The sequence below is a fragment of the Haliaeetus leucocephalus genome, unplaced genomic scaffold (assembly GCF_000737465.1).
Source record: "Haliaeetus leucocephalus isolate CR32 unplaced genomic scaffold, Haliaeetus_leucocephalus-4.0 Scaffold616, whole genome shotgun sequence".
Classification (NCBI taxonomy): Eukaryota; Metazoa; Chordata; class Aves; order Accipitriformes; family Accipitridae; genus Haliaeetus; species Haliaeetus leucocephalus.
In genome coordinates this window covers 6,459,050-6,486,228 of record NW_010973052.1, presented here as the reverse complement: position 1 = coordinate 6,486,228, position 27,179 = coordinate 6,459,050, and the positions used below count along the sequence as shown (strand labels likewise).

Sequence of the window (27,179 nt, the reverse complement as noted above, 5' to 3'; positions counted from 1 at the left end):
TTGGGAAATGTGAGAGGCATGTTAGCTTACCCTGCTATTTCCCCCTCCTCACATTCTCAAGGGGGCTCGTACTTGCAAAGAAACGCGTGTGGTTCACAGTGCTATTGAAAACTCTGCAAAGCAGTGGAAAGATACAGAAATACTGATGTTAAATGACATCATATGCAAGGTGTCAGGATTTATGCATAAACGCAAATAATTATAAAAAATTTAAAATATTTTTCTTCAGTTAGTAAACACCAAAATACCACTGTATATATATATATATATCTAAACTCCATATGTAGTACGTGTCTGCTAGTCGTACATATTTTTAAGAAAATAAATCCAGAGTTCCTGAGTGCATTCTTTAATGCGTATTTCTCCTGGCTGCAGTATTGGCTTCCTCAGCTCCTTCCCGGCCCTGCCCTGCAGTCTCACCAGCAGAACAGAGAGGGCAGCTCTGGGCTCGGGCACGTGGGTCAGGATGCTGTTGAGCCTGAAAAATAACTATTTGTCCATTGTAACTAACTTAGAGTAAGTTTTGGAGCATGCCAAAATTTTTAGTAATTTTAAAATTTGTCCACCTAACTAATTATCAAATACACCACTTAATAGTTAAGCAGTTGCAATAGTGGGAAAATGCTGCTGTTTATTTCTGAATTATCAAAATAGATTATTTATTTCTACTCCTTTAAACCTGTGCCTTTACAAGTTTTTAGTTCTTATCAGACTTTCATCATGTTCTGATACCTTTTATAATTTTCACCAGTATGAATGATTACCGGATACAGTGGTTTTCATGACGCTGCCTTGTACAGAATATTATGCTTGGAATATTATTTTAATACATGTGCTCTGCAGCAACGAAATTATTTCAACACCTGTAAACTTTTAAAGACAAATATCTCTTGCAGTTCCTTTTTGGATACTAAGGTAATATCAAACCTTGTAATTCTTCAGTGATTATGAGCTCTGGAAGAAAAAGAGGCAAGCAGAAATCCTCATGGTAGAGATGAAATCTTGGACGATATCCGTAATATGAGCTAAGGAGTTACGTTCAGAAGTCTAATATGAGACATCTGCACAGACTACTAAGAAAATGTATTGTTATTTTAGTATTTACTACATTTGTAAAGCCCTTGTAGGATAAGTAACCAGATTTAAGTTTCAGCTTACATGTGGATTTAATATTTAGAGATGCTAGTGCTTTTGTAGTTTTCATTTGCAATGTCATATTTCAAGTATATTTCTAATTCCGCATTTTCAGTGTATCCTAATTGAACAGCTACTTCACATTTATTCATCAAAGTTATAAAGATGGGAGGTTCAAGTTGTGCTGGCTGAATTGACTGCATTGTTAGGAGTCTGCAGTGAGTAACAGGCTGTGATTTGATCTTGGTGTGGCTTAAGCTTATTTAGGCAGGCGTGAGCCCCAGCTGCCTGTTCCTGCCTCCATTCAGTCCTTGGGAGGTGAAAATAGTTACTTTCAGATGGATCAGGTCTATGATTTGTTTTTCTGTGCATCTCTGTGCCAGCAGAAGACACATGGCAGTAATCAGCAAAAAAAGGTGTTGGAGAGGAGGAGCGGTGACTACGTAAATTGATGTTGTTTGAAAGTAATTCATGAAGCTTCAGCCTGAACTGAGAGCACGGCCCAGTGCTGAGCAAATCTGCACAGCAAGATGTGTAACCATTGTGAAGAACTCATCAGCTTGTAGTAGTATCACAGTGACCCAATCTTAGACTTTAAATGTAGGTTGGAAGTATAGATTTTTAAATTTGGTTCAGTACAGTCCAGTGGTGTAATATAAAACTCTCGCATGTGTTGCCAATGAATATCCTAGACCCTGTAGCATGTATTAATGATAAATATAATTTTATATTTATATGTATATAAATATCTGAAAATTTAAAATGATAGTAAGTTTGCAGGTCATTTATAGCTCTGAAGTGAATGAATATTTAAAACAGCAAGAACAAAGCCCTGTATAGCATTTTAGGATTTGGGGGACCCAAATTCAGTTAAACGGGCCTGTTTCAGGTATTTCAGAAGTATTTTACTCTGGCGTAAAATGGTGAATTTAAAGAAACGTGGAAAACTTTACTCCTTGTAGATCATATGTTTTAAAGCTGTTCTTGGCATAATTTAGGATAAAGTTGGAGTTACGTGTAGAACAAATGCTGAAGTCTATTTTTCTTATCATATAAAGTTTCTTGAGAGCGTGTGTGAAGGTTTGGCATTGTATTCAGAAGCATTGCATGTTATTTAGGGTGTTATTTGACATAAAGTATTTTGTCTGTTTTTTCCTCAAGACTAAGCTGCATGTATAACGTACATGTTAACCATAACTATTTTCAGCTATTTTATTGAAAAATAGCGGACCAAAGGGATGAGATGGCTTCCATGTGCAGTCAGAAAGTTCTTCTGGTTGCGGCGGCGGCAACACTAATTTTGGCCACTTTCTACCACCCAGCTGCCAATTTCAGTGGATCTCGCAGGAATGTAATTCTCTTTGGGATGTGTAGCTTTACTGAATTTGGTTGAAACCTGGCTATAAGTTTTTGAGGTGTAGGTAATTAACAAAGAACTCTCAAAAGCATAGCAATATTTTATTCTGTGTAAGTTTGTTAATTTCCCAGAGTTAACAGTTATAAATGTAGGGTCCTTGCCAGGTCAGAAAGAGGAAACTAATTGTAGGGCTGCTCTGGTTTTGGGGAATAAGAAACGAGGATCACTTCAGCTAATGGGAGAAAGCTGGCAAGAGCAGATTTTGTGTGAAATAAAATCTCAGCTTCAAGTGTTTGAGACAATATTATTCCCTGATAAAAATCTACAATGGTTAAAGTTGGATTAGGAACACCTTTGTATAACTCAAGTTATACAAGGGTGATGAAAACACCACCAGAGAAAAGTTGCACTTGTCCAGAACTGGGCCTTTTAAGGACAGGAAATTTATAGCTGAAATCACACTGACAAGAAAACCATGAATACTAAGGGAAAGGAAAAATGAGGCAAGGCAACTAAATAACTCATGCAAAAGATATGATAAAATCAGAAATAAAAATTAGTGTTGGTGCTTAAAAGTTAGATTTGGGAATTGAACGAGAATTAGGTAAGTTCAATGGCTTGATGTCATTGAGCTTTTAATTGCATTCACTTACATTGATTCTGTGGCTGTGAATACCCTGAAAAATTATATTGTGCTCAAAGAGTTGTAAGCTGGGAAGGGTGAAATAGCTGCTAAATCCCTGTAGAAATACCAAAGTAGCCCAAACAAAAACAACCCAACACAAAATCAACCTTAATTATAGACACATGAAAGAGTATCTACATTATTTTTGTCAAAGTCATTTGAACAGCAACAGATGGGCACAGACCACAGAGTCTATGAGGGTAATTACTGAGATATTTTACTGATTGGAAGTTACTGGGAGTATTTGCATCTGTAAAAACAGTAATGAATGCAGGCGTTCGCAAGATCAAGTTATTGTTTAGGAGGTCAAATCAGCTTTTAAAAATCTATTTCAATTCTAAATTTTACTCCAACATAGAATCACAGAATGGTTTGGGTTGGAAGGGACCCTAAAGATCATCCAGTTCCAACCCCCCTGCCATGGGCAGGGACACCTTCCACTAGACCAGGTTGCTCAAAGCCCCATCCAACCTGGCCTTGAACACTGCCAGGGATGGGGCAGCCACAACTTCTCTCTGAGCAACCTGTTCCAGTGCCTCACCACCCTCACAGTGAAGAATTTCTTCCTTACATCTAATCTAAATCTACCCTCTTTCAGTTTAAAGCCATTACCCCTCATCCTATCCCTACATGCCCTTGTAAAAAGTCCCTCCCCATCTTTCTTGTAGGTCCCCTTTAGGTACTGAAAGGCTGCTGTAAGATCTCCCTGGATCCTTCTCTTCTCCAGGCTGAACAACCCCAACTCTCTCAGCCTGTCTTCACAGGAGAGGTGCTCCAGCCCCCGATCATATTTGCAGCCCTGCTCTGGACAGCTGTGTGGCAGCCTAACGGAGTGATGTTTTTACAGCTGATAATTGAGGGTTTATATTTTATAGACTGGGGCATAACTTGGAGACCTGGGAGTACTAGAAGGTGCAGAATAGGATTGGAGGTGTGTCCGCATTTTTCGGTGTCGGAGCTGCCTGCAAGTTGTGTGTCAAAGGATTGATTAATTTCAAAAACGGGCCCAAATCAGCTCTTCCAACATGATACACTGTAAAATAGCTCTTCTTTCCTCTTCTAGGAAGGCATAATAGTAAGGCACTGCTGTTTCATTTGACAATTACTTTTTTATACTTCAGTCTGTCAGGCGTTGTGCATCCTTGAAAGCAGTGGACTCTCATGAAGAGCTTTAAGAACGGCTGTTTTGTGGCTCCATTAAAGTATGTTATAGATTTGTTTGCTGTGGTTAAGATAATACAAAAAACAGGAGAAGAGACTTGACAAGTGTGTTTTGAGAAGACAAATGGAGGGTGCTAAAGTGCTTAACTATATGTGTATATAAGGAATTTGCAAACTAGAAAATCAAGAGTTTAATTTTCTCTTTTATTCTTTCATTCTCTTCTGAGGCTGGCAGGTGCTCCCCGTCTTGGCTCAGTTACCTTCTACATTTGCCAATTGTAATCATTTAATCGTGATCAGACAACAGTGCTTTAACATGAATCTACGTAATATCTTGTTTAATAACACATACTAGTGTTTCTTTTGATCTTACCTGTCTAGAGATTGCTTGAGGCTTGTTGGCAGAAAAAAATCAGGAGCCTCTTAACAGCTGAAGTGGTGCAGGTGTAGCTAAATTGGCCAAGTGCCCAATAAGGATCTGACAAATTGTTTTCTACTTTTTCATAAAGCCTGTCAATTTTGAAGCAGTAGCAGCAATGTTGCATTGCTTCAGAAGTTACCTAATTTCAACTAGAAACATAATCATGACATGGACGACCAAGAATATGACAAGAGTTTTCACCAGTACTTTTGATAGCTCATGAAATTCTCCCCAAATACAGTGGATTTCAAGTACAGAATGACACCAAGTGTTCTAAAGGTTTTGGTTTAACAGGATTTAATATAGAAAAAAGGGAAAACATTGCATAACTTGAAATGTTCAGAGAGATATGTTTCTATTTTAGGATTTTCAGTTGGCCTATGTCTTTTGGGATCACTGGAAATTTGAGCTTGGTGAAGGTCAACCACCATTTTCCATAAGTCATTATGCTTTTGTACAAAACCAAATTACCTGTTTTCGACATAAAATACCTTTGTATCTTTGTTTTAAAAACTTTAATAATGATGTTTCTGCGTAGGAACTGTGTGACTTCTTTAATAAGCAGTGGCAACACTGAGAATCGAATAGCTCATTTTTGCTACTCACTGCAGTTCTTGGGAATTGAAGGGTGCTGTTAACAGAGAAATAAGGGATATTAGAAAGATTACTTTTTAAAAAGTATTTAAAAAAAAAAAGAAGGTAGATCACAATTTTTCAACTAATGTGTAAAAGAGGGGTAGTATATGACTTCAGAGTAACCAGACAGTGCCAAACCTTGTACATAGTACAGCAGGTACTGAGAGTAATACTTGGTTATGGCGTATGTGTTTCGTTAAATCTCTGTCAGATCTTGGACTCGGAGTATCGCTCAGTCCAGACCTGTACGTGCTTGGGGAAACTCAGAATGCTTTGCATTCCCTGTTGGCTCCTTCTCTCTCCACGGGGGATTGAAATCTAAGGAGTTTGTGGCTAAATACAGAGGTTGGTCGTTCAGAACACCCTGTCCCTGTCTGAGAGAACTGTTTGGTCCTCTGAGGTGCCATCTGTGGGACAGCTCTGGCCTCGGAGAGAGGAACGAGGGATTCGGGCACAGACAGATGGGGGGTTGCAATAGTGACAGAGCTGCTGCAGGATTCGGGAGTATATTTTCCCATCAGCCTTTGTTATATTTTTACTACAGCCTTAATAAGCCATTTGACAGATCTGAAGTATGTATTATATTCAATACTGAAATTTAAATAAAGAGCAATGGATTCAGAAGCTTTTGCTGAGGTATGAACAAATGCATGTTTTAGTATATGTAGTGTGTTCATTTAAAATACACAGATGAATAACGGTATTTTCATGAATACTGACACTGCAGGAGACCATTATAATCATCCAGTCATTTACTGGTGCCCTGATTTTGGCTGGGATAGAGTTAATTTTCTTTCTAGTAGCTGGTATAGTGTTATGTCTTGGGTTCAGTATGAGAAGAATGTTGATAACACACTGATAGTTTTCAGTTGTTGGTAAGCAGTGTTTAGACTAAGGCAAGGATTTTTTGGCCTCCCGTACCCAGCCAGCAAGAAGGCTGGAGGGGCACAAGAAGTTGGGAGGGGACACAGCCAGGGCAGCTGACCCAAACTGGCCAGAGGGGTATTCCATACCATGTGACGTCATGTCCAGTGTATAAACTGGGGGGAGTTGGCCTGGCGGGGGGGGAATCACTGCTCAGGAACTAACTGGGCGTCAGTTGGCAGGTGGTGAGCAACTGCATTGTGCATCACTTGTTTTGTATATTCCGATCCTTTTATTAATGTTGTCATTTTATTATTGTTATTATTATCATTATGAGTTTCTTCCTTTCTGTTCTTGTCTCAACCCACGAGTTTTACCTTTTTCCTTCCAGTTCTCTCCCCCATCTCACTGGGTGTTGGGGAGTGAGTGAGCGGCTGCGTGGTGCTTAGTTGCTGGCTGGGGTTAAACCACAACAACTGGTTAAAACTGGCTGGTGAATCTCACCACATTGTGCATCAAGTGTACAACGCATGCTTAGACTGTTTTGTGTACCATATTTGGTAAATTAGTCTTACTAACCAGAGAAAAAGTTGCTATCTTACTAGTCTAAATTTGGCAGACTTCAGGTTCTCACCATCGTGTCTTGTTTTCTGTCAAACTAAAGAATAGTCTTTACTCACCCACGCTCTTTTACTGATGCTCCATCCACCTTTGCATCTTCTCTTAAATAAGCCAAAAGCGTTGAGATATTGGCATCTTTAGTTTTATTGAAAGTCAGGTATTCTTGGCATTATATTGCTCTTTGTATCTACCTCTTCTGGCTTTTTTTAGCTCTCTAGCTGGTGAGAATAAAGTTATGTTAGCATTGCTCTCAGGAAAATCCACTTTGCTAGTGCAAAAGTGATGGGGGATGCAATAAAAACCTCCCCAAGTGATTTTTACTCACTTGGGACAGTAAATGGAGAACTGAGGTAGCGAGCAGGAGAACAGATAGAAACTAGTTTAGTGCTCAGGAAAACCAGTTGCCAAACGTATTGCTGATATAATCTAGTCGTAAGTGGCTGTTACAGCCTTCCTCTGCACCATGTCAGAGTGTAAGCGCTGTTTACAGCAGTGAACTCGGCGGTATAGCTGATATTATTAGCAGCTCCTGGGTTCAGGGCTGAAGTCCTGCCCTTTAGTCCCATAGAGGTGAAGATGTAGCTGTTTTATGTAAGAACTGCCATGTCAGCTGATGGTGACTAATTCCATCAGGTAATTATTTACTATGTTAATTTCTTGCCTGGGGCATTAAATAATAATAGAGAGTAACTACTTGCATTAGTCAGAGTGATCATCAGATCAGATTTTAAGGGGCTGAACATAATGAAACGTGGCACCTATTTTCACATAACTTCTTTTTACACAACTTTGGTATCTTTTATATGACTTCTGGTATCTTTGTCTGATTACTGAGAAAGATTCAGTGATTTCCATCCCCTTTAACTACTAGAAAACTATAGAAAAATTTATGCTTTTTAACCAGTTATTTTGTCATTGGAAAAGAACAGACTACGAATTTTATAAAGACAGTTCATTGATTAGGATGCTACCAGTTATGTTATGTAATGTGCGGGTAGAAAAGAGATATTCCGTGCACATTTGTTTCCTTGATCATGGAGTACAAGACCATTATATTAATCTGCATGCCTAGTTCCATTATTTTAATTTTTCTAATAGAAGAGAGCTTGCTTAAGAGATAATCTTAGTGATAAGAGCTGTAGAAAGCTTTTTTATTGGAGCAATAACATGTCTTGAAATAAAATTTAGGAACCACAAGCAACAGCTGACAAATTTCTATGATTGCACCAATATATAATTATAGTGCTGTTTGTGTAGCTCTGTGGATTTAGGGTTAAAGCTAGGGAGTTTTTTATTAGACCAATTCATATGTATGGAAAAACCCAGCATGGCTTTTCGGTACAAAAAATCCTTCCTCATGTCTGAAGTAGGGGTAAATCTGAAGGACAGGTTGTGTACTCAAAAATCCGATGGAGCATCTTCCTTCATCCCTGGTAAAGTTAGCTGATATAATAGAAGATATTACAACTACCATACTACTATTCAACTAGATGTGTAAAAGTGAAAGAGTGGTTTGTAACCTCTGTCAGCAGAGACAGCAGTAAGCTCTTCTGTGGATAAATGGCTTGTTTTCAGGATTAAAAAAAATGTGTGAAATAGTTCTTTTTTTTTTCTGGATCATGTATTTTAAGAGTAAAAATTTGTGACCACTATACAAAGCTCCCAGTTATATGTATATAGACCTCAAAATGCTTGTAAAACTGAAAACCTGTATTAAAAAGTAGTCATTGGAGAAAGCAAGCACATTTTAGTATTAAATCCTTGTTACTATAGCCATGCTTGTAGAAATATTAATTAGTGATTGATTTAAAAATCGTAGAATCATAGAATGGTTTGGGTTGGAAGGGACCTTAAAGATCATGTAGCTCCAACCCCCGTGCCATGGGCAGGGACACCTTCCACTAGAGCAGTTTGCTCAAAGCCCCATCCAACCTGGCCTTGAACACTGCCAGGGATGGGGCAGCCACAGCCTCTCTGGGCAACCTGTTCCAGTGCCTCACCACCTGCACAGTAAAGAATTTCTTCCTAATATCACATCTAAATCTACAGTTTAAAGCCATTACCCCTCATCCTGTCACTACACTCCCTGATAAAAAGAGTCCCTCCCCATCTTTCCTGTAGGTCCCCTTTAGGTACTGGAAGGCTGCTATAAGGTCTCCCCAGAGCCTTCTCTTCTCCAGGCTGAACAACCCCAGCTCTCTCAGCCTGTCCCCATAGGAGAGGTGCTCCAGCCCCCTGATCATCTTCATGGCCCTGCTCTGGACCTGCTCAAGCAGGTCCATGTCCTTCTCTATGTTGGGGGCCCCAGAGCTGAAGGCAGTACTCCAGGTGGGGGTCTCATCAGAGCAGAGTATAATAGTATATGTAATAGTAATGTAATAATAATAGTGTACATATAATAGTAAGTCCACTTTCTCTTTTTTGTAACTTTTGGAAGAAATTGGCTCAAGTAAAAATTATTGGAGTGACTTCTTTTATCTGGGTTTTTAATTTTCCATTATTTTTTACCAATAAAAGTTTCATCAGGCAGACCTTAGCTGACAGCTCTTTTTTTTTTTTTTTTTTTTTTTTTTTTGTAGCACACAGCCTTCAGGATCTAGGAGTAGTAACTTTATTTTTTTCATCATCAAGTGTAGCTATAGCTCTCACAGAGGTTGCAAAGTGGTTGATCAAGAAGGTGATGGTTTTCAGGCTTCTTGAATAAATATGCTTGAAGTCAAGTGTTGATGTGCCAGTGGTTGAAACAGCCTGAGGTCTTCTGTGAGCTGGGTTTAACACTATTCAGTGTTGAACTGTAGCTCTGACACTCTAAATGCTTCTACCAGCTGATATCCCTGATCTGTCCCTTTTCCCTCCTCCTGTGTCATTTACATAGATTAAGTGTAGCTTCAGTGTTTTTTTCTTTTTGATTACAAGGTCTGTGTTATTTTATCCCAGACTTCAGCTCTACTCTAATTCTGGTTGTATGGGAGATCCAGCAGCCTCCAATCAGAGACTTTTTTACCCCAGGAAATCTGACTATAATGAAAATGCTTAAGGAGAATACACATAACCTTAGGATTAGGTAATATGCACGAAAAGTCTGAATACATGAGGCTCAAGAGTAGTTTTAATAGCTTTGTCACTGTTATTTTTCCTTCCTCTGGTCCAAGATTTCTGTCTGGCTGTGAGGGCAAGTCATTTGTGAGCTGCTGCTGCTGGTGTTACTGGGGCTGCTGGTAACTGCTTTCAGCCAGAGCTTTTTGGTTGGTGCTTAGAGCTGGGAACTGCTGAATGTTGCTTTGTGATGCTGTTTATATGAGGACTAAGCTTTCTCGGAAAAAAAAAAAAAAAAAGGCTTTGTCAGCCAACAGAGATCTGGAAAAAAGTACTTAAGTTTTGTCAGCAACTTTCCTCCTTTTTTATTAAGGTTTAGTGTAGTACAGTAAAGTATAATGTGATCAATTAAATTACAGTGTGTGCCTTACACACCAAATATGCTAACCTGTCCTGGAGCATAGAGATTTTTCCTTGTAACCTATGTGCATCTTTTTTAAAAATGTTAAAATATTTAGGGCGTATCATTCTCATTAGAAACATGTAGGTTGTCTGCTTGTTGTATCTGTTTCTGCAGCTGGAAAGTTTCAAGGTCTGTGTGTTGCCAAGCATAATTTGTTGACCTTGTATCGTAAATCAAAAAGTGACAGACTGTGGAAGAAAAATCCAAAATGAGACTTCCTGCCCACTAGATTATGAGGCTTAAATTCACTCAATATTTAGAATTATATTTCTGTAGGCCTTAGTGTTTTTTCTCTTTTTTAGTATAGTTGTTTTTAAGTCTAAAATACAATGCATATTGTACTAAGGATGCTACAAAAAAATTCTATAGAATGGGGAAAAGTTGAAAAAAAGGCTTGTTTTGAAAGTAGCTTGATCTTGGAGCGTGGTGACTGTTTGCCTTCTGTTTCTTTGTGCTATGATAAGAAGACAATCACTGGGTTTGCCACGCTGGGCTGTGCACTTCATGTAAAACAGTCTGGTTTAACTGCACATCTTGCTGTCCTTCAGTCGTGTGTGGGAGAGACAGTGTCAAACATGCCCAGAGCATTTCTAGGAGATGTTTGCCTTTACTGATCTTAAATGCCTCTGATAAAGGAGATTCCACAGTCTCACAGGCAACTTGTTGTGGTGTGTCACTACCCTATAGAGAGAGCTCTTCCTAATGTTTAACCTATGTTGTCTTCATTGTAGATTTAGCTTTGTCTTCCTCCTTCTGTACTCGATGAGACAGATTTGTCAGTATGTGATAATTATATGAAAATAGTTGTCATGTTTGTCACTAGCTACCTCTTTTTTAGTTGAAGCAGTTTCTCACCAGCTGTACACTACGTGCCTGTTATTTTCATTGTGCTTTTCTGGACTGTCTTGTTTTGTCTATGCTTTTCTTTAACAGTAGTGCCCAAAGCTCTATGTTGGGGTGTTGCTAGCACCAGATCATTAGTGTAATATGCTGCTGTGTCTTGCCTCCTCTGCTTCTAAAAGAGTCTGTATTATTTTACGGCGCTTTCTGCAGCATTGCGTTGCTGGTGCTTATTTATTTGTGATCTGTGGAACTGGTTATACTCTTGTACTGCCTACACAGTTGTTTCTTGTCTTGGTTTTTGCATGTGTGATTTCTCCTGCCAGCGACTTCATATTTCTATTTATTGAATTTCATCTTGTTGACTTTGGGCAATTCAATCTCTTTGCATAATTTACCTGGCCTGTAAAGGGTTTTGTGAATTTGTGACATAATCTCTGTTCCATTGTTCAAATCATTACCGAAGAGGAAAGCAAAACCTCTTTGGTGACCTCAGTTAAAATGCCTTTTAGTTTGATAATGAACTGCTAACTATTAGAGTTTTCTCCTGTAGTGTTCTTGAGGAGCTCTGTGCCCACTTACTTAATTAACATATGCGACTGCCACAAAGGTGCATTAAAGTTCAGATAAATGACACCTGCTCTTTTCCTTAAAACATCTGTCAAAGAAAAGTACAATAGATTTAATTGTTTATTGTGTTGGTTGTTTCTTGTTGTCTTGTTATCTAGATGTTTATAAACTAGCTGTTTCAAATAATTTATTCTAGTATAGTTGTGGATATTAGAAGTGGCCTGGTTGACCATCCAGTATTCCCTGAACTTCTCATTTACAAAAATTGTATCAGTTTCATCTTTTCCACCTGGCCAAGGTCTTCCACATCTTATTTTCTTCAAAGAATATTTTTAAGTTCTGGAAGACATCTGATCATTATAAAAGTTGATTAAGCAAGGTTGCCCAGATTTTGCCAAATGGAATACAGATGATAGGCAAATTGATGATAGGTGGATGGTGAGGTGGATTGAAACCTGGCTGGGCTGAACTGACAGACTCAAAGCACAAAGAAAGTCCAGCAGGAGGCCAGTTAGTAGTGGTGGACCCCAGGAGTCCATGCTGCGGTCAGCAGCATCTTCGTTGATGAGCGGACAGGAGGCTGCACCCTCAGCAGGTTTGTAGATGATACAAAACCGGGAGGAGTTGTTGCTGCACCCGGTGGTCATGGTGCCGTCCAGAGGGACCTCAACAGGCTGGAGAAATGGGCCAGCAGGAACCTCGTGAGCTTCAACAAGGGGAAGTGCCAAGTCCTGCCCCTGGGGAGGAATAACCCCAGGCACTGGTATATACTGGGGGCACCTGGAAAGCAGCTTTGCAGAAAAGCCCTTGGGGGTCCTGGTGGACACCAAGCTGAACATGAGCCAGCACAGTGCCCTTCCAGCAAAGGAGACCACCAGCCTCGTGGGCTGCATTAGAAGAAACATTGCCAGCAGGTCGAGGGAGGTCATCCTTCCCCTCTACTCAGAGCTGGTAAGACACATCTGTAGTGTTGTGTCCAGTGCTGGGTTTCCCAGTACGAGACAGACGTGGACATACTGGAGTGAAGGGCCATGAAGATGATTAAGGGCTTGGAGCATCTCTCGTACAAAGAAAGGCTGAGAGAGCTGGGGTGCCTTAGTCTGGAGAAGAGAGCGCTCCAAGGGAATCTGAATGATTTGTATAAATACTTGTTAGGTTGTTATCAAACTTACTAAAAAAAAAAGGTAAAAAAGGAATAAAAGAAAAAAGGTCAAGAGAAAGAGACTATTTAGTGAAGTGAGTGTTTTTAATATTGAAAGGTATACTCTTCCCCTGGCCCCAAACCTGGTTCTTTGCCATTTCTCACTTATTTCTCGATATCATTGCTCGGGCTGTCAAGGCTTCTTGTCCCTTCTGTGTCCCAGAAATGGCATCCAGAGAATTGATGATTGTTGTTTGAATGATTAAATATGGTTTGAGCTTTGGAGGGTTAGGGTAGATCTTTTAAAGTAAACTCAGGTTTAAATGTAAGTCTGCTTTTGCTGCTAGTTTGAACTGGAATATATCATTGTCCTCACTTTGCCCTCATGATTTCATATAAAATTACTTCAGATGTTCACACTTTTAATGCAGAATAATAAAATACAATAGTACTGGTGAAGGAAAAGGAAAAAAAATGGGTAGTTTACACAGCAAACATTATAATGTCTCGTGTGACCTAATTTTAAGTCACATGCCAGAAGACTTAGAAAAGGGAAATAGTCTCATTGTAAGATTTTTTTTCTCTGAAAGTCATTGTAAACTTTTCCTATTTAAATTTTTATCACACTTTCTGATCTGTATCAACACGCAGCAGTCTACTGTTCTACATGTTTATAACCTTCAAATATGCACTACTGCCAGCATTTCCATTTCTTTGCACTTAAGCTGTCTGTATCCTATCATGATCAAAACTTCGTCAACCCTTGAAAATAAGTGCAAGTGTTTTCTAAAACTGTTGCAATTTTTCTGCAAGGTTTTTGCCTCCTGAATGACGGTATGAATATGGGCCAGTATATCTAGAACAAAATGGTGTTTTCTCACTCTCAATCTGTGTCTGGCAAATGGAGTGGATTAAGGCGGGTTATGAATTTAAAGCATAATGTAGTTGTTTCTGAAACAGCCGTATGTACAAGCAGTGCTGCAGTCAAGGTACAACGGCTTGTTGGTATCTCGAGGAGGATGGCTTCATCCTTCCTCCCCTTCTCTGCTCCTGGCACGGAGGTCCCCTCCTTCCCTTTTGCCTGTGCCTGCTCTGGTGCTTTTATACCCTTCCAGTGATCTCGTTATCTCGCCAAATTGGCAGAAAACTCTCCAAAGGTTTGATTTATGCTTTTTTTCCTCCTTGAGTTTGTTTTCTTCAGCATTTGTGAGCCACTGTGCAGGTGGTAAGGAGGAGGTAAGAGCACTGAGCCCCAGCAGAGAGGACAGGAGAAGAAGTAGGACGTTCCCCTCACAGTGCTGGAGAGCTGCTAAGTTTGCTCACTGACTCGTGTATGATCGCATTGATGATCTAGAGCAAGATGGGATTACTCCAAGTGAGTTGAACACTAAGGTGTTACTATTAGAAAGGATACTGTCATTTGGGAATAGAATCATCTACTCTCAAACTTGCTGGAAAGCAGTTAAGCAGAAGCAGCTGTCTGTACAGACATCTTAAATGTCCTGCCTTTTAAACTGAAACTAGCAATATGGTATTTGAATAAATCACAAAAGCAAAGAGACAGAATACAATGTTTAAATTTCTCTTCTATTACTTTGTTGTTTTCATTCTATTGTTTTGTTATTATTTTGTATTAATGCCACTATTTTAAGTGGCATCATTTGCTGTGTCTGTTGTCCTGCTACCCTGGTTTGGATTTCATATTTTTTTTTAACTTTGACAGGAATGGCTCAAAGTCCACTAGAAACAAGAGAATCCTTTTTGGTGGATTCAGACAAGATTTCATTCTGGCCCATCAAGCATATAAATAAAGTGTAACTTTTACAGTAACGCTTGTAAAAGCTTCATGATCCAGAACACGCAGTAGTAGTGTGATGTTTTATGTAATAACGCTCTTTCTCCTTCTTGTAGGTCCTTTTGTTCTGCATCACAGCTGCTCTGTTCATGTTCTTTTTCAGGTATGTTGCTAGTTTATCTATGTATGTTTGTAAAGATTGTTTTAAACAGCATTTCTAAGAGCTTACCTGATTTTTGGTATTCATCTGAAAACTTGTATATTCTCGACTCAGGCTTTCTGAGTTGAGTAGAGTGCTTCCATGGCATTAAAACCCCAGTGCTGTGAGTGTAATTGGGCTAAAAAGGGAAACGCTGAGTTAAATGTTTTAAATCTTCTGGAGGTTATACTGATTACTTAAGGAGCCTCCTCTCATCTCCTAATTAAGACCCTGGAGATCTAACATTACATAGTATGAAAAAAGCTGAAATGCTGCTTTTCATATATGTTCTTAAATAGCTTATGGCAGGGAAGATAACATTTTTTCTTGTAGTCAAAATAGAGGAGAACAGGAAAATGAGGTTTTACAGTCTTAAATAATATCAAATATTTGACATGCGTGCAGGTGCAACTACCTTTTAATTTTAGAATAAACTAGTTTCACATACATTTTCACAAGTTATTAGTTGTATTCCTTTTTTAAAACATAAGGTAGTGGGGTCAGATGAGACACTCATTTTAATAACTTTTTTTCTCTCTCGGTTTGCAAGATACATGTAATAAGTCATTTACTTTGTCATTGTTTCCCTTTTAAATACCAGACCTCTCAAATTTTCTTTATTTTATCTCAAGCTGAAAAGTTGCTTGCTAAAGTAACCTTTGACTACAGCCCTTTGACAGAATTTTCTGTGGCATGTAGCTGTCTGTGGTTCTTCAAGCCATATGATCCCCTGGTAAAAGCAAAACTGGAAGCTGCAGCTTGTTTTTTTGGAATTCCATTACTTATGAATTACGTACGGATATTGCCCAAGAACAGTCTGTGGATAGGAGAGAGCTGTTAATTTAAAGAATTCGAAGAAGCATTCCTCCTTTCATCTACCACCCATGAAGACCCTTGCACTGGCAGTCTTCTCCTTGCTTTATTTTCTTCTACTTCCCATAGTCATGGCGTAACAGCCTCCGAGAATTTGCCTGGTAAGGTTGAAGTTGGACACCTGTCTGTATGTTAATTAAACCAACTCAAAACACTGAAATGCTGGTGAAAGCTATAAATGTTGTATGATTTTGCAGGAAGCTAGTTATCTCCTGTCTATGTCTTTGGTAACGATCCAGTGTTTTAGAGACAACCTGGAAATTAAATGAGAACTGACCAGAGCCCAGGGTATTTGGTGAATTCCTCCCTGACCTGACACAGCAATACTGGCAGTTGAAAGGGCTACAGACCACTTTCTCTTCTAAAATTAGTCCCTCCATGCCAGGGTTGATGGATATCCTGTTGAGCAATCATCAGCAAAATTTAACTCCTTTGTCTTTGGTGTTGTAACAGAGGAAGTAAAATAGAGGATTAGGTAGTTATAGGTCCATTAGTTTAATTTTCAGGGAAAAAAACTCATCTGTTTGTAAACAACAAAAATGGTAAGGCAAAGTAGATTTATCAAAAATAATTAGCAGAGACCAGTTTTGGGGATTTTTTTTTTTTTTTTCCTTTCTCAGTGTAATTGGTATTGTGACTAGAACTTCTTCACAGTGGTTCATGTGGTACTTTCCTAAAGAAACCAGATACCGCTGGTCTGGGGGAAAATACCTCTGGGTGTGTACAGAACCCTCCGGACAGTATGTGGACAGAGTTGTTGGCAGAGGTTGGCTGTCAGACAGAGGATGCATTGACTGTGTTGACAAGCACCTACTCAGGTCCTCTGTTGTTTAATATTTTTATATTTAAATAATGACAAGGATAACAGTGAAAATGCTAATTACACGTGTAGATAAAACTGCTGGGTGGGAACTGCAGTTACTTTGCAGAACAGACTTGGAACTCGAATAAACGCAAACTGGAGATACGATCTGAGAAACAGTAAAGCTGTTTAGAAATGAAAAGGTTGAGGTAATACACTTACAGTTGTAGGGAATCAAATGGTTAAGGAGCAGTTCACTGAAAAAAGACCCAACAGTAGTTGTTGCACACTGCTAGCTGAGTGTAAGTCAACAATTTCACATTCCTGTATCAAGGGAAACACTGTAATGGGAGGTACAGAGTTTTTGAAATGTATAAAGTTGTCTTTTTATTGCACTTAAAGTTTAAGAAGTTCTCAGTGCATTTTTGTGTCCTTTTTGATTGTTACATGCCAAGAAGAATATGGAAGAGTCAGAGAAACCTCAGAGAGTGATCTGGAGTTTGGAAAACATGGCTTATTTAAAAGGATGGATTGTGTTTACTTAATTAAAAAAAAAAAAAAGGATGGAATGACTGTCTTCATGTGTGTACAAGACTGCTGAAAAGAGGAAGAGAATAGATAGTCTGTTCTTGCTGGCTGTGATAGAAAGGATAGGAGATAACAGAGCAAGACATTTATTCTTACAATAATTAATTGCAGCAGGGATAAACTCACTTAGATAGCGAGGAAAGAAATCTTAAGAAGGAAGCGGTGCATGCCAGCATGGCTTAGGGCGATCTTTGCTGAACCTAGGAGATGAAAAGTTATTTGAGTTGGGTTGTTCAGAACTGTTTACTTCATGGAGGAATTAAGATATATTCTATACATGACATGGCTTTCAGGATGTCTTTCAGGTCGCCATGTTAATAACAGCCTGTTAAGTTGGCTTGCTGAGTGTTGCTTCTGAAAGGCAAGCGCTCTGGTTGATAGTTATCCACTAAAAGAGAACAAAATCAATATGGCACATAATTGTAACATGATCATATTTCTCCCTTGATGTGGGTATTTTCCTACCCGCACAAGTAGGAAATACTTCTCTACTAGATGTATGAATCTTGATCTATGGAAGTATGAGCAAGTTCTCAATTTATTGGAATATTTCCTTTTTTAGTATAATGAATTTTCTCAGTATGTCTTTATAATGTCAATCTTGAGTTATTTTCAAAACAAATGATGTAATGGTCCTTTGGCCAGGCAGTTACGATGTGCTGATGCTTCTCTCTGCCAACACTTGCACATACGATTTCTGCCTCCAAAGCAGCAGAAAGGCTCAGAAGCCTGTGTAATGGATCTGGGGAGTTTATTATTAAAAAAAAAAATGGAAGTATTCAGATAATCTTCCTTTCATTTGGTATAGAAAGGGTTTATCCAATTGTAAAATGAATGCCTTTACTCTCTGTTGGAAGGCTTTGTCCTCACATCGTGTTGACTTGCTAGCCCTGATCCTCCTAGCCCATCCCTATGGCAGATGTTTCACACTAGTTGAAAACTTCACCACCTAGCCTTGATATTTATCACTGGAGTTTTCCCAAAATTCTGTTGGACTGTGCAAACGTTATTGCATCTACTACAGGACAAGAAAAAGAAGGTGCTAAATCTCAAGAGTTAAGAAGTGAGGTTACAGAACTGCAATGGTAGAAGAAAACCCATGAATAATTACTCCAGAATAGATAAAATGAGAAGGGAGTCAGAACGAAAGGTAAATTCAGAAGAGCAATGTAGAAAGGAAGACAGCAGGAAGAGGGAAGGAGAGAGTTGACCGAAGAGGGAAAAAATAAGATTGTGTCAGCAGACAGGACAAAAAATAGAAGAATACACTAGGAAAAAAAGCAGCTGAAATGCAGATGATAGGTTTACAAGCAACAAAGTTATATTTACAGACAGAGGACGCATATTTTAGTGTAGTATTTGTTTTCTTTCTTCTCTTCCATCCTCCTTTTCTGTTACTTTTCTCCTAACTTGTACCTCCATTTTTTCTCAAAATGCTTCTGCTCAGCTCCACTGGAAGTGATGAAAACATGCATCACTCATTTCTGGATAGTTGTAGTATACAGTAACTTGTATAGTGCAATCTGTCGTGTATTTAGTGCATATGTATAGGTAATCACAGTTGAAACAGGATTCTTTCCCCTTCTACCCATTTTTTCCTAAGAAACTTACATACAGAAGTGTATTTGGGGAGAAGAACATTCCCATATCTTTAGGAATTAATTTTCAGGTGACATTGAACTTCACCAGGACTTAATACTTACCGCTTACTCAAAAAAAGTCATTTGTGATGTCATATGATGTCATGTATGATTTTTTTAAAAATGCACTATTTTTAAAGTGTCTAGTAACAAAAGCACAGTTTTCTTTAATACTTCTCTTTAAAAAAAAAAAAAATGCATGGAATTAAGGTTATGGGTAGAAAGGTTTTGATTATACCATGATTTCATGTAATCTTATTTCAGTTCGAATACTTCATGGTACTGGCTGTCCACAATACCATTCTGCAATAATTGAATAGAATAAAATGAACAAGCAGGAGGAATCCTATAATGTGTAAAATAAATATTTGTAGAATTTAGCAGCAGTTTTTATTTCGAATATTACACTGGGGTTTTTTTGGAAGGGTGATGCAATGGCTGTGCTTTTATACATATTTGAAGAAATCCACATAATAGAAAACTTGCAATCTCTGCACAATAAATGAACACCTACATATAAATCCTATCCACATAAACTTAGAAAATCCAGCAATTTGGGTGAGTATGTGTTGGCAGACTGCAGCGCTGGTTGCTATAGTAGTTAATCCTTAGACTATATACTACCAGTTTATAATAGGCACATGTTAATTCATCTGCTCTGAACCCTAGAAAGGCAAGCTGCATGTATGAGCTGAAACCAGCTATTATGGGAAGTTGGATGTTTTTGATGATTGATTGATCATAAGTTGAGGATGAAGTCTGTCTTCTATAGAGATAAATGTTAAAATGTTATTTTCTGAAACAATAATTTCAGACAATCAGAAGTTATTGCTGTGATTTCAAAAGCAGAACATGGTGTTTTTCATAACTCGGAGTTTGCATAGCTCACAACAGAAAGCTCCTGATCTCGTAATGTCATTTATATATTGCCTATTGATTGAAAATGGATAATGAAAAATACGATGAAAAGAACATCTAAGAAATGCAGTTGCAATGTCATATACTGCCATTAAGATGGAATACTGAAACTTGTATAAAGTCACTGAAAAACTTTAAGAAGGGACCTTTTGTTTGCAGAGCCCTTTATCTCATTAATGAAATTCTAGCCTCCCAAATTACAGCTATTTACTCTTCTTTCCCTGTGAAACACATATCCTGTAATTTATTCAGTATTTTTGACATGATATTTCAAAGTGCCTTTATTTTCTTTTAAAAATGTGTGGTACCAGTGCTCTATCAGTCTCTCGTTTAATTACCTAAGCTCCCTTTTGTACAGAAGCGACGACTTGAAAGATATTTTTGCTTTCTAATTATACTCTCTTTTTTTACTGTAGAATGAGCAAGCTTAACAATTGGTGTTGTTATTATATGGATTTAATTTCAAATAATCTTCCCCTTTCTTATAAAGATTATTTTGAAGTCTTTTATATTTGCTGTAGAATTATAGGAGTACATTAAAAGTCCTCTGCTATTAAATTATTAGGTAATAAATCAGAAGAAAAAAGCAGATGAGAATTTTTTTCTGTTTTTATATATGTTTTTTACTGCCCTTATATAAACATCTCAAAGTTAGTGGTTCAAAGCATTGTTTTGGTAACTGTCATGAAACTTGATTTCTGAGATATTTTGGATGACCTGGGGAGTAGATGAAAACATTCACTCTGGTAAGAAATGCTATAAATATCAGTTTGTTTTATTTAGTGTGAGCAAAAGTAAAACATGGTATCACAGGAGGGGGCTGCAGATGAGGAGATAACCTTATAGGTTAACTCTGACACTTCTCTGGCAGAGCACTGGGGTTGGAATTGCATGGGCTTAGTTCAAATCCAAGTATGGGTAGAAAGGTGAGATAATCGATCCTCTGTTTATATACCAATAGAATAAAAGGTGAAAAAGTATTTTTACTTCTTTATTTTCATGAAGCACTTTTTTTTTCTCTCTCATACTCTTTCACCAGGCTTCCAGTGCATTTCACTGTTTCTTTATGAAAAATATGAGAAAAATACCTTGTACTCTGCAAAAAAGGAAGGGGAGATACATATACACACACACATATATATACACGCACACACATATATATATATATATATGTATACATATGTAAAAAAGTATATTTTTAAGTATTGATCTTTCTGGGTTATTACCAAAGTCTGTGGATGGGAATGACAGGAAAAAGACATCATAGAATTAATTCTTTCCTACGTGGAAAAACTATGTCAAATATTTGAAAGCCTCGTTCTGAATTCTAAATGAAATTATTTTAATTTGTACAGTAATATAAAGTACGAAACTACAGTAAACTTTGTAATCTCTTTAGATCCTTGTCAAGAGTAAAAAGAGAAAGCATTTATACTTCTGATGTGTCCTAGAGATGCATCTCATGAACAGCGAAGGCAATTTAAATTCGCTGTTCTTTTATCTTTCAAAAAATACACGACCATGTTATCATCGACTTGTTACTGAATTCCACCTGCATTTTTGGTAATATTCACCTGATGTATGTCATATTTTTTGCCAATTTGGGAATGGTATTTAAAGTATTCCTTTAAATTAGGCATCTGTCAAAAAATGTTCAGTTTAATAAGGTTTTTTCCTGGTGCCGTATAAATTTTCTTGAGAAAGTGTATGATAACAACATAGTAAGTTTAGGGATTAGAGTGTAACATTTAATACTCATGTTTACCTTCTGAATATGTATGTTGGTGATACTGAAATGTTACTAAAGCATACTTATTTCAGTCTTAAGATAACAGGAGTTACCCGACTACTTTCCTGAAAATACCCCGAGAGAAAACTTTTGACAATTTGATGATGATTGTTCATCGCTCGGTGCCTGTTGTATTTACAGTTCCTTCTGAGGAAATGCATGGCACATCCGTCTGTATTCCTCGCGCTCGTTATTTTACTGCCAGCCATTGGTGGCTGCCCTGCCAACCCAAGCAATGTCGGGCAGTCCCTGCGTCTCCGGTAAGAGGTTATAGAGCGCACGTCTGTACGCGTCACGGAGAGCAGAACCAAGCCTCGGCATCTATACTGTAAGATTTAGGTGTTGAAAGGGATAAGCATAAACATCTTTACGATACCTCAAACACTCCTTTAGATAGCGAATTTTAGGAGGAGAGAAGCGTCTCTTAAAAATCAGAGCAGCTATTACCTGGTGCTGAGCCGTGCCCAGTGCCGGTCTCTGCCTCCCCCCATCCCAGCCGGCAGCTCCGCAGTCTCTCCTGAAAAGCAGGCAAGAGGAGAGGAAAGGTGAGATAGAGTTTACAACGGCCAGCGGCGTTGTTATCGGCGAAGACGGGTGATTTGTGTCGTTTTTCCCCACGTCGCGGTGGGAGCCGAGGGGAGGGAAGGGGCTGGGAGGAGGATCTGGCGGGGAGAGGGATGCTCCTCTCCTTTCCCAGAAGAAACCGTTTCAGAACGGCTTCTTCTGGGAATCCCTCTGGCTCCATTGACTCTGGGTACTCTTGAGGATGACTGATGGGCTGCGCCGAGTGCCAAAACTGGCCGCTTCTCCTTTACCTGCTCTTGTTATCAGATGCGCTGCTTGACCAGAGGAGAAGAGAGAAGGGCGAGGAGGGGAGACAGGACAGTATCTGCAGTGACGGAGTAAGAGGCCAAGCAGGACAAGGTTTCCACCGGCCATGAACCGGCTGTAACTAAAGGAGCGGGAGAACACGGGTGGTTGCATTATTAGGGCTGTAGTGCGGCTTTGTGTCTTTGGTTTTACTAAAGCTCTTCATAGAGAGTACTTATTTAAAGCATATTGGATCATCTTAGTACCTAATTTACAAGTCACCAGGTCATTTTTTCCTTTTTCTTAATGCCTCTTGATCTAATAGAGAAACATTATATGCTCTTGCAGCACTCTATCTTCAACACTGTTTTTATATACCTAAGCATTATCTAAACCTTATTATGCTCAAATGATAGCCCAGAATAAAGGTGATCATTGTCCTTTTGGCTTTTTTTTAAAAGGATGGATACTGCCTGGAATCCTTTGAACCACCTTTCTTGTTAAAGGAGGTTTTCCAGTCCCAGTTCATACTATTTTTCACTTCGTCTTTCAAGTTGAAAAGATGATAGTGATTGAAGTGAGTAAGCGGGTATTTTGTTGTTGTATTATACTCTTGTCTTCAAACTACCTCTGTTCTTGAAGGTATAAGCTATGGTTAGATTAGGTCTAAATGAGGAATATTAACTGTGTGGGCTGAAGTTGGGCTGGGTTTTGATTTTCCCCTGGTTAAATCACGCTGCTTCTGATCCTCCAGCATGCAGAAAGGCTGCAGAGTAGGCCTTCTTGGCTGTCAGCGAGTGAAGAAAATGCTGTTCTAATTCCCATCTAATTCTAATTCCTAGCTTTTTTGTGGTTGCAACTTTTCATATTGAGATATGCCAATATATCTGTTCCGTAGTGCTACACGCCAAAAGTCAAGAGGATACTCTTAAAGTGGGTGATATCTCTTTTGTTGGGCTTCACTGCTTTTAAACAGAAACAAAACCACTTTTACACTAAACTCAGGTGGCTTGTTTCATTGTTTCCTGCGGATTAAGTAGTGCAAATGATTTTACGACTACATGGGAAGAAAGGAGTACCTTTTGATAAAAGTATCATATGTTTTCCATTGCCACTTTGCATGGTACACATGCCAATTTGCATGCTATAAAAAAACTGAAATAGGGGGTTTAGTACTGTGTATACACTATTAAAAATGTAACTAAATAGTCTACAGAAATAATTAATTTTTGGGGGAGTTAAAATGGAATGCCAGTTATTGCAAATCATTCATTGCATTTGCTAAATCAGTAAGTTTACTCTTTTATAGAAAATACTAACTTTTGAATATAGTATGAAGAGATTAAATGTAATTTTCCACGTCTGGTCACTTTTAGACATATGGTACATAGGCTCCTGGAATTTATTTAAACCTGTTCTTTCCAACAGTAAATCTTGTCCTCATTTTAACAGATTGCTTTACATGTAGTTGGATCCAGTTGCACAGCCTCCTCGAGAGAGGAAATGCATTGCCTACAGACAAGGGGTGCAAGAATTATGGCTGTACAATAGGGAGTATTTTTCCACCATTATCACTTTTCAGTGGAGATTCTTTCTCAGATATGTAACAGTGACTCAGTGAACCGGGAAGGTGTTTACCTGCAAGGTGATCTGGTGGTAACGGGAGAAGCTTTTGAGGGCTAAAATTTCAGGCGTCTCTGTCCAGAGCCATCCCCAAAGGAAGAAAAAGAGGGTCTCCTCCCCTTCTTCAGGTTTCATCTGTCAATCACAAAGGGCTTTTGTCCTGCTAGCATATCGATGTGTCGGGGCTTTGGCTGTTTATCATCTTCCTGTCATCCTTAAATGCAAACTAAAAGAGGGGAAATAGCTTCTGGTTCTCAGGCTTGGAGAATAAACCGCTTGTGGCTGCTGGGGACCTCGGTGTCCCAGGCGCCCCGGGATGCCTTCTCCGGGGATGCGACTGCTGGCAGTGCCGCACATCACCCCCGTGGCTCCCAGCTCCCGAGGGACTGGTCAGAACAAGGCTGATATTACAAGTCAGATGATGAGAAAGCAATTGAGCTTCGCAGATTCGATTTCTCTCTTTGATCCTGGCATTCAAGTGTCAGGGTCTGCGAGTGGGAGCACAGTGCAGACAAGGTTTCCGGCTGCTTTAATCCTGGTGCTAAAAAGGTCCATTCACGGGGTGGAGGGATTGGATTTTATTCTTGCAGGATTTCAAAACTGTTAGATATATTTTGCCTGTGTTCATTGCCAAACATTATAGAAAGTTACTCTTTTCCTTCCTTATTTAAAATTATCTTTCTCTAAGATTTTTCTTATGTGTGTACTATATAGTAACAATTTGGCAGCCAGTTGACTTACCCTTTCACAGACATTTGAGGCACTTTACATTTTACAGATGGAGTACTAAGGGAGAAGATTTAAGTAGCCTGCAGAAGGTCAGGTACAAAATCTGTGGTAGCGATGCCTTTGAGCCATAGAGTTCCAGTCCAGTTCTTAAATCACAAAGCTATCTCTTCTGCATTCCTGTTAGAGGACATAATTTAACTTTAAAAAGTGGGGCATGGTACAGAATTGCTGTCAGAGAATTAAGGTAGGGAGTAGTATATAAGCAGCTGTATAACAAGATAGAGTTTTAAGCCAAATAAACGCTAACTCAATAGATGTATTCTTAATTTCTTTTTTTTTTAGCAGAATCTGATATTTTTTATTATATTTTGGCTTTCTGAGAGAGCGGGAACGTGAATTTCAATTTCCTAATATCTCTTTTCTTTTAAACCAATTTTCAAAAGGGAATGGGGGAAGAAAAAGAGCTGAACAACAAGCAGACTGTGCAACCATAAAAGTTTTTTTTTTTTACTTTTTTTTGTGACTTTATGCAATATTTTCCTGGGGAACTTTACATGTCAATTAGGATGCAAGAGATGTACTTTTGTAATATGGTGAAAGTGAAGTTGATTTAATGCTTTTGTACTCTCATTTCTCTTGTTTTCTTTACTCTTTCAGCTCCTTGGCTTAATTTCTTCTTCCCAACTGTTTCCTGTCAGTTCTTCCTGTTTTTGCTGCTGCTCTATTAAAAATAGTTATCTTTTTTTGCTGAGCTGAGGGACATGTCTGTGTAGTTGCTTATTTAATTTAGAAAAACAAAATCCTCCTGACATTAAAGAAAGAAAGAAGAGATCCCTTTGAGCAGCAGTTACGGAACTTTTAAGAATGATCTGTTTATTTACAAAATGCATCTAGGAAAGGAGAGTCACACCAAGAAATAAATCATAATTCTTAGAGGATGGATTAGATTTCAGAAATCCCTGCTTGTCATTTGCATGTTACCTGTGTTTATTTGATTGCTACAATCCTTTGCGGAGAAACTGAGCTGTAGTTCTTGCAGACATCATTGTGGTCATGAAATACAAGTCCTAAACTGGTAACCCACACTCATCACATGTTTCTGATTTGATAGCAGTCAGGGCAGAAAATCTCCATTTCATAAAAAGCAGAAAGCAATTGCATTTCATTAGAATCTACATGGTTTGGTATGTATTTTTAAAATAAATAATCTTTCTGTTTATGTAAGGGATGCACACAATTAAATATTTTACATGTAACTACTGTGCAACTTGAATATATATTTGTAGTCTAAAGACTACAGTCAAAAATATGGCTTTTAACATATGACATTTATATTTCATTTTAGAAACAGGCATATTTTTAACTACAGGCATTGGAAATACTTGGAATTCTGTTCCTGTGAGCTAATTGCTGACTAGAATAGGAAAATAAGAGCTACTTTGTGGTTAGATGCTTGTGGTCTTTCTTTTGGCTTTTGGCCCTAAGATAAAATGTCAGGGAAAACACGCTAAAGGATAATGGTATCAATCAATGTATCCTAGACATAATTTGAAGCCTGTCAAATGTCTGCTATTTTATAAACATTGAATTACATCATTCTTCTTCATTCTACCTTCTGCTTATACATTATTTGGTTCCAAGAGTATAAATTATGTCATAGATGATTTTCACAGACACGCTTCAGTTCATAAAGTCTCAATTTCACAGAACAAGAAACTGCTGCGAAAACCCAGCTTCTTCTGTGAAACTGAGACTTTATGGGCCATTTCAAATATTCTGAAGAATGAGACATTCTTTATTCTCTTTCGTATGTTTGATATATTGACTAGAAACCATACCGAGGAAAGCTTTCTAGTCTTGTATTTTTAGCCTAAATAATCCTGGCCCCAAACTAACCTGATCTGATTAACGTAATAGCAAACTGTAATTCAGAATCTGACTCTGCTCTTACTAACATTAATATCAAACCATAGGTCTAATCATCAGGTGAAACTATGGTTCAAAAACTCAACGGGAAATTTTCAATGGATTTTTAAGAAACCTGAATTTCGCTTATTGTGTCAATAAGAGAACTGTATAAGTAAATAGTAAGGGAGGAAAAACCAGAAGAAACATTAAGTTAAAACAGTTATATTCGTAGTTGAGATTTTGCTCTAAAGAGTAAGAATTAATGCATTTTAGGTTAAAATTGATGTTTTTTTAAAGTAGGAAGAATACCTTAGGTAGTTTAAATGGTAATCTTCTGCTATGTCAGGATACTGTGAGAGATTGGGTTTTTTCTGTATAAATTTGAATGAAAGTATATTTAATTTTTTTCAATGAAACATTAAAGTAGTGTTTAGCCCAGGATCATGCAAATGCCAAAAATTCAGGGATGATTCCTCAAATACACTCTTTGAAGACACTTAGAAGAAACAAGGAGTTGAATAACAGTGTGCATAGTTATTGGTCAAGAATGAATTGTGTCAAGTCAATCTGGCTTCC

The 27,179-nt window shown here is 38.3% G+C and overlaps 1 protein-coding gene across 1 annotated transcript in view; it reads left to right on the top strand.

The window, feature by feature from the left end:
• TMEM135 (transmembrane protein 135) overlaps window positions 1-27,179 on the top strand; it is a 160,845-nt gene that overhangs the window by 85,644 nt on the left and 48,022 nt on the right. Inside the window, exon 6 of the mRNA XM_010578273.1 lies at window positions 14,841-14,887. Within this exon, the coding sequence (XP_010576575.1) occupies window positions 14,841-14,887 (47 nt within the window). The remainder of the gene's footprint in view (window positions 1-14,840; window positions 14,888-27,179) is intronic.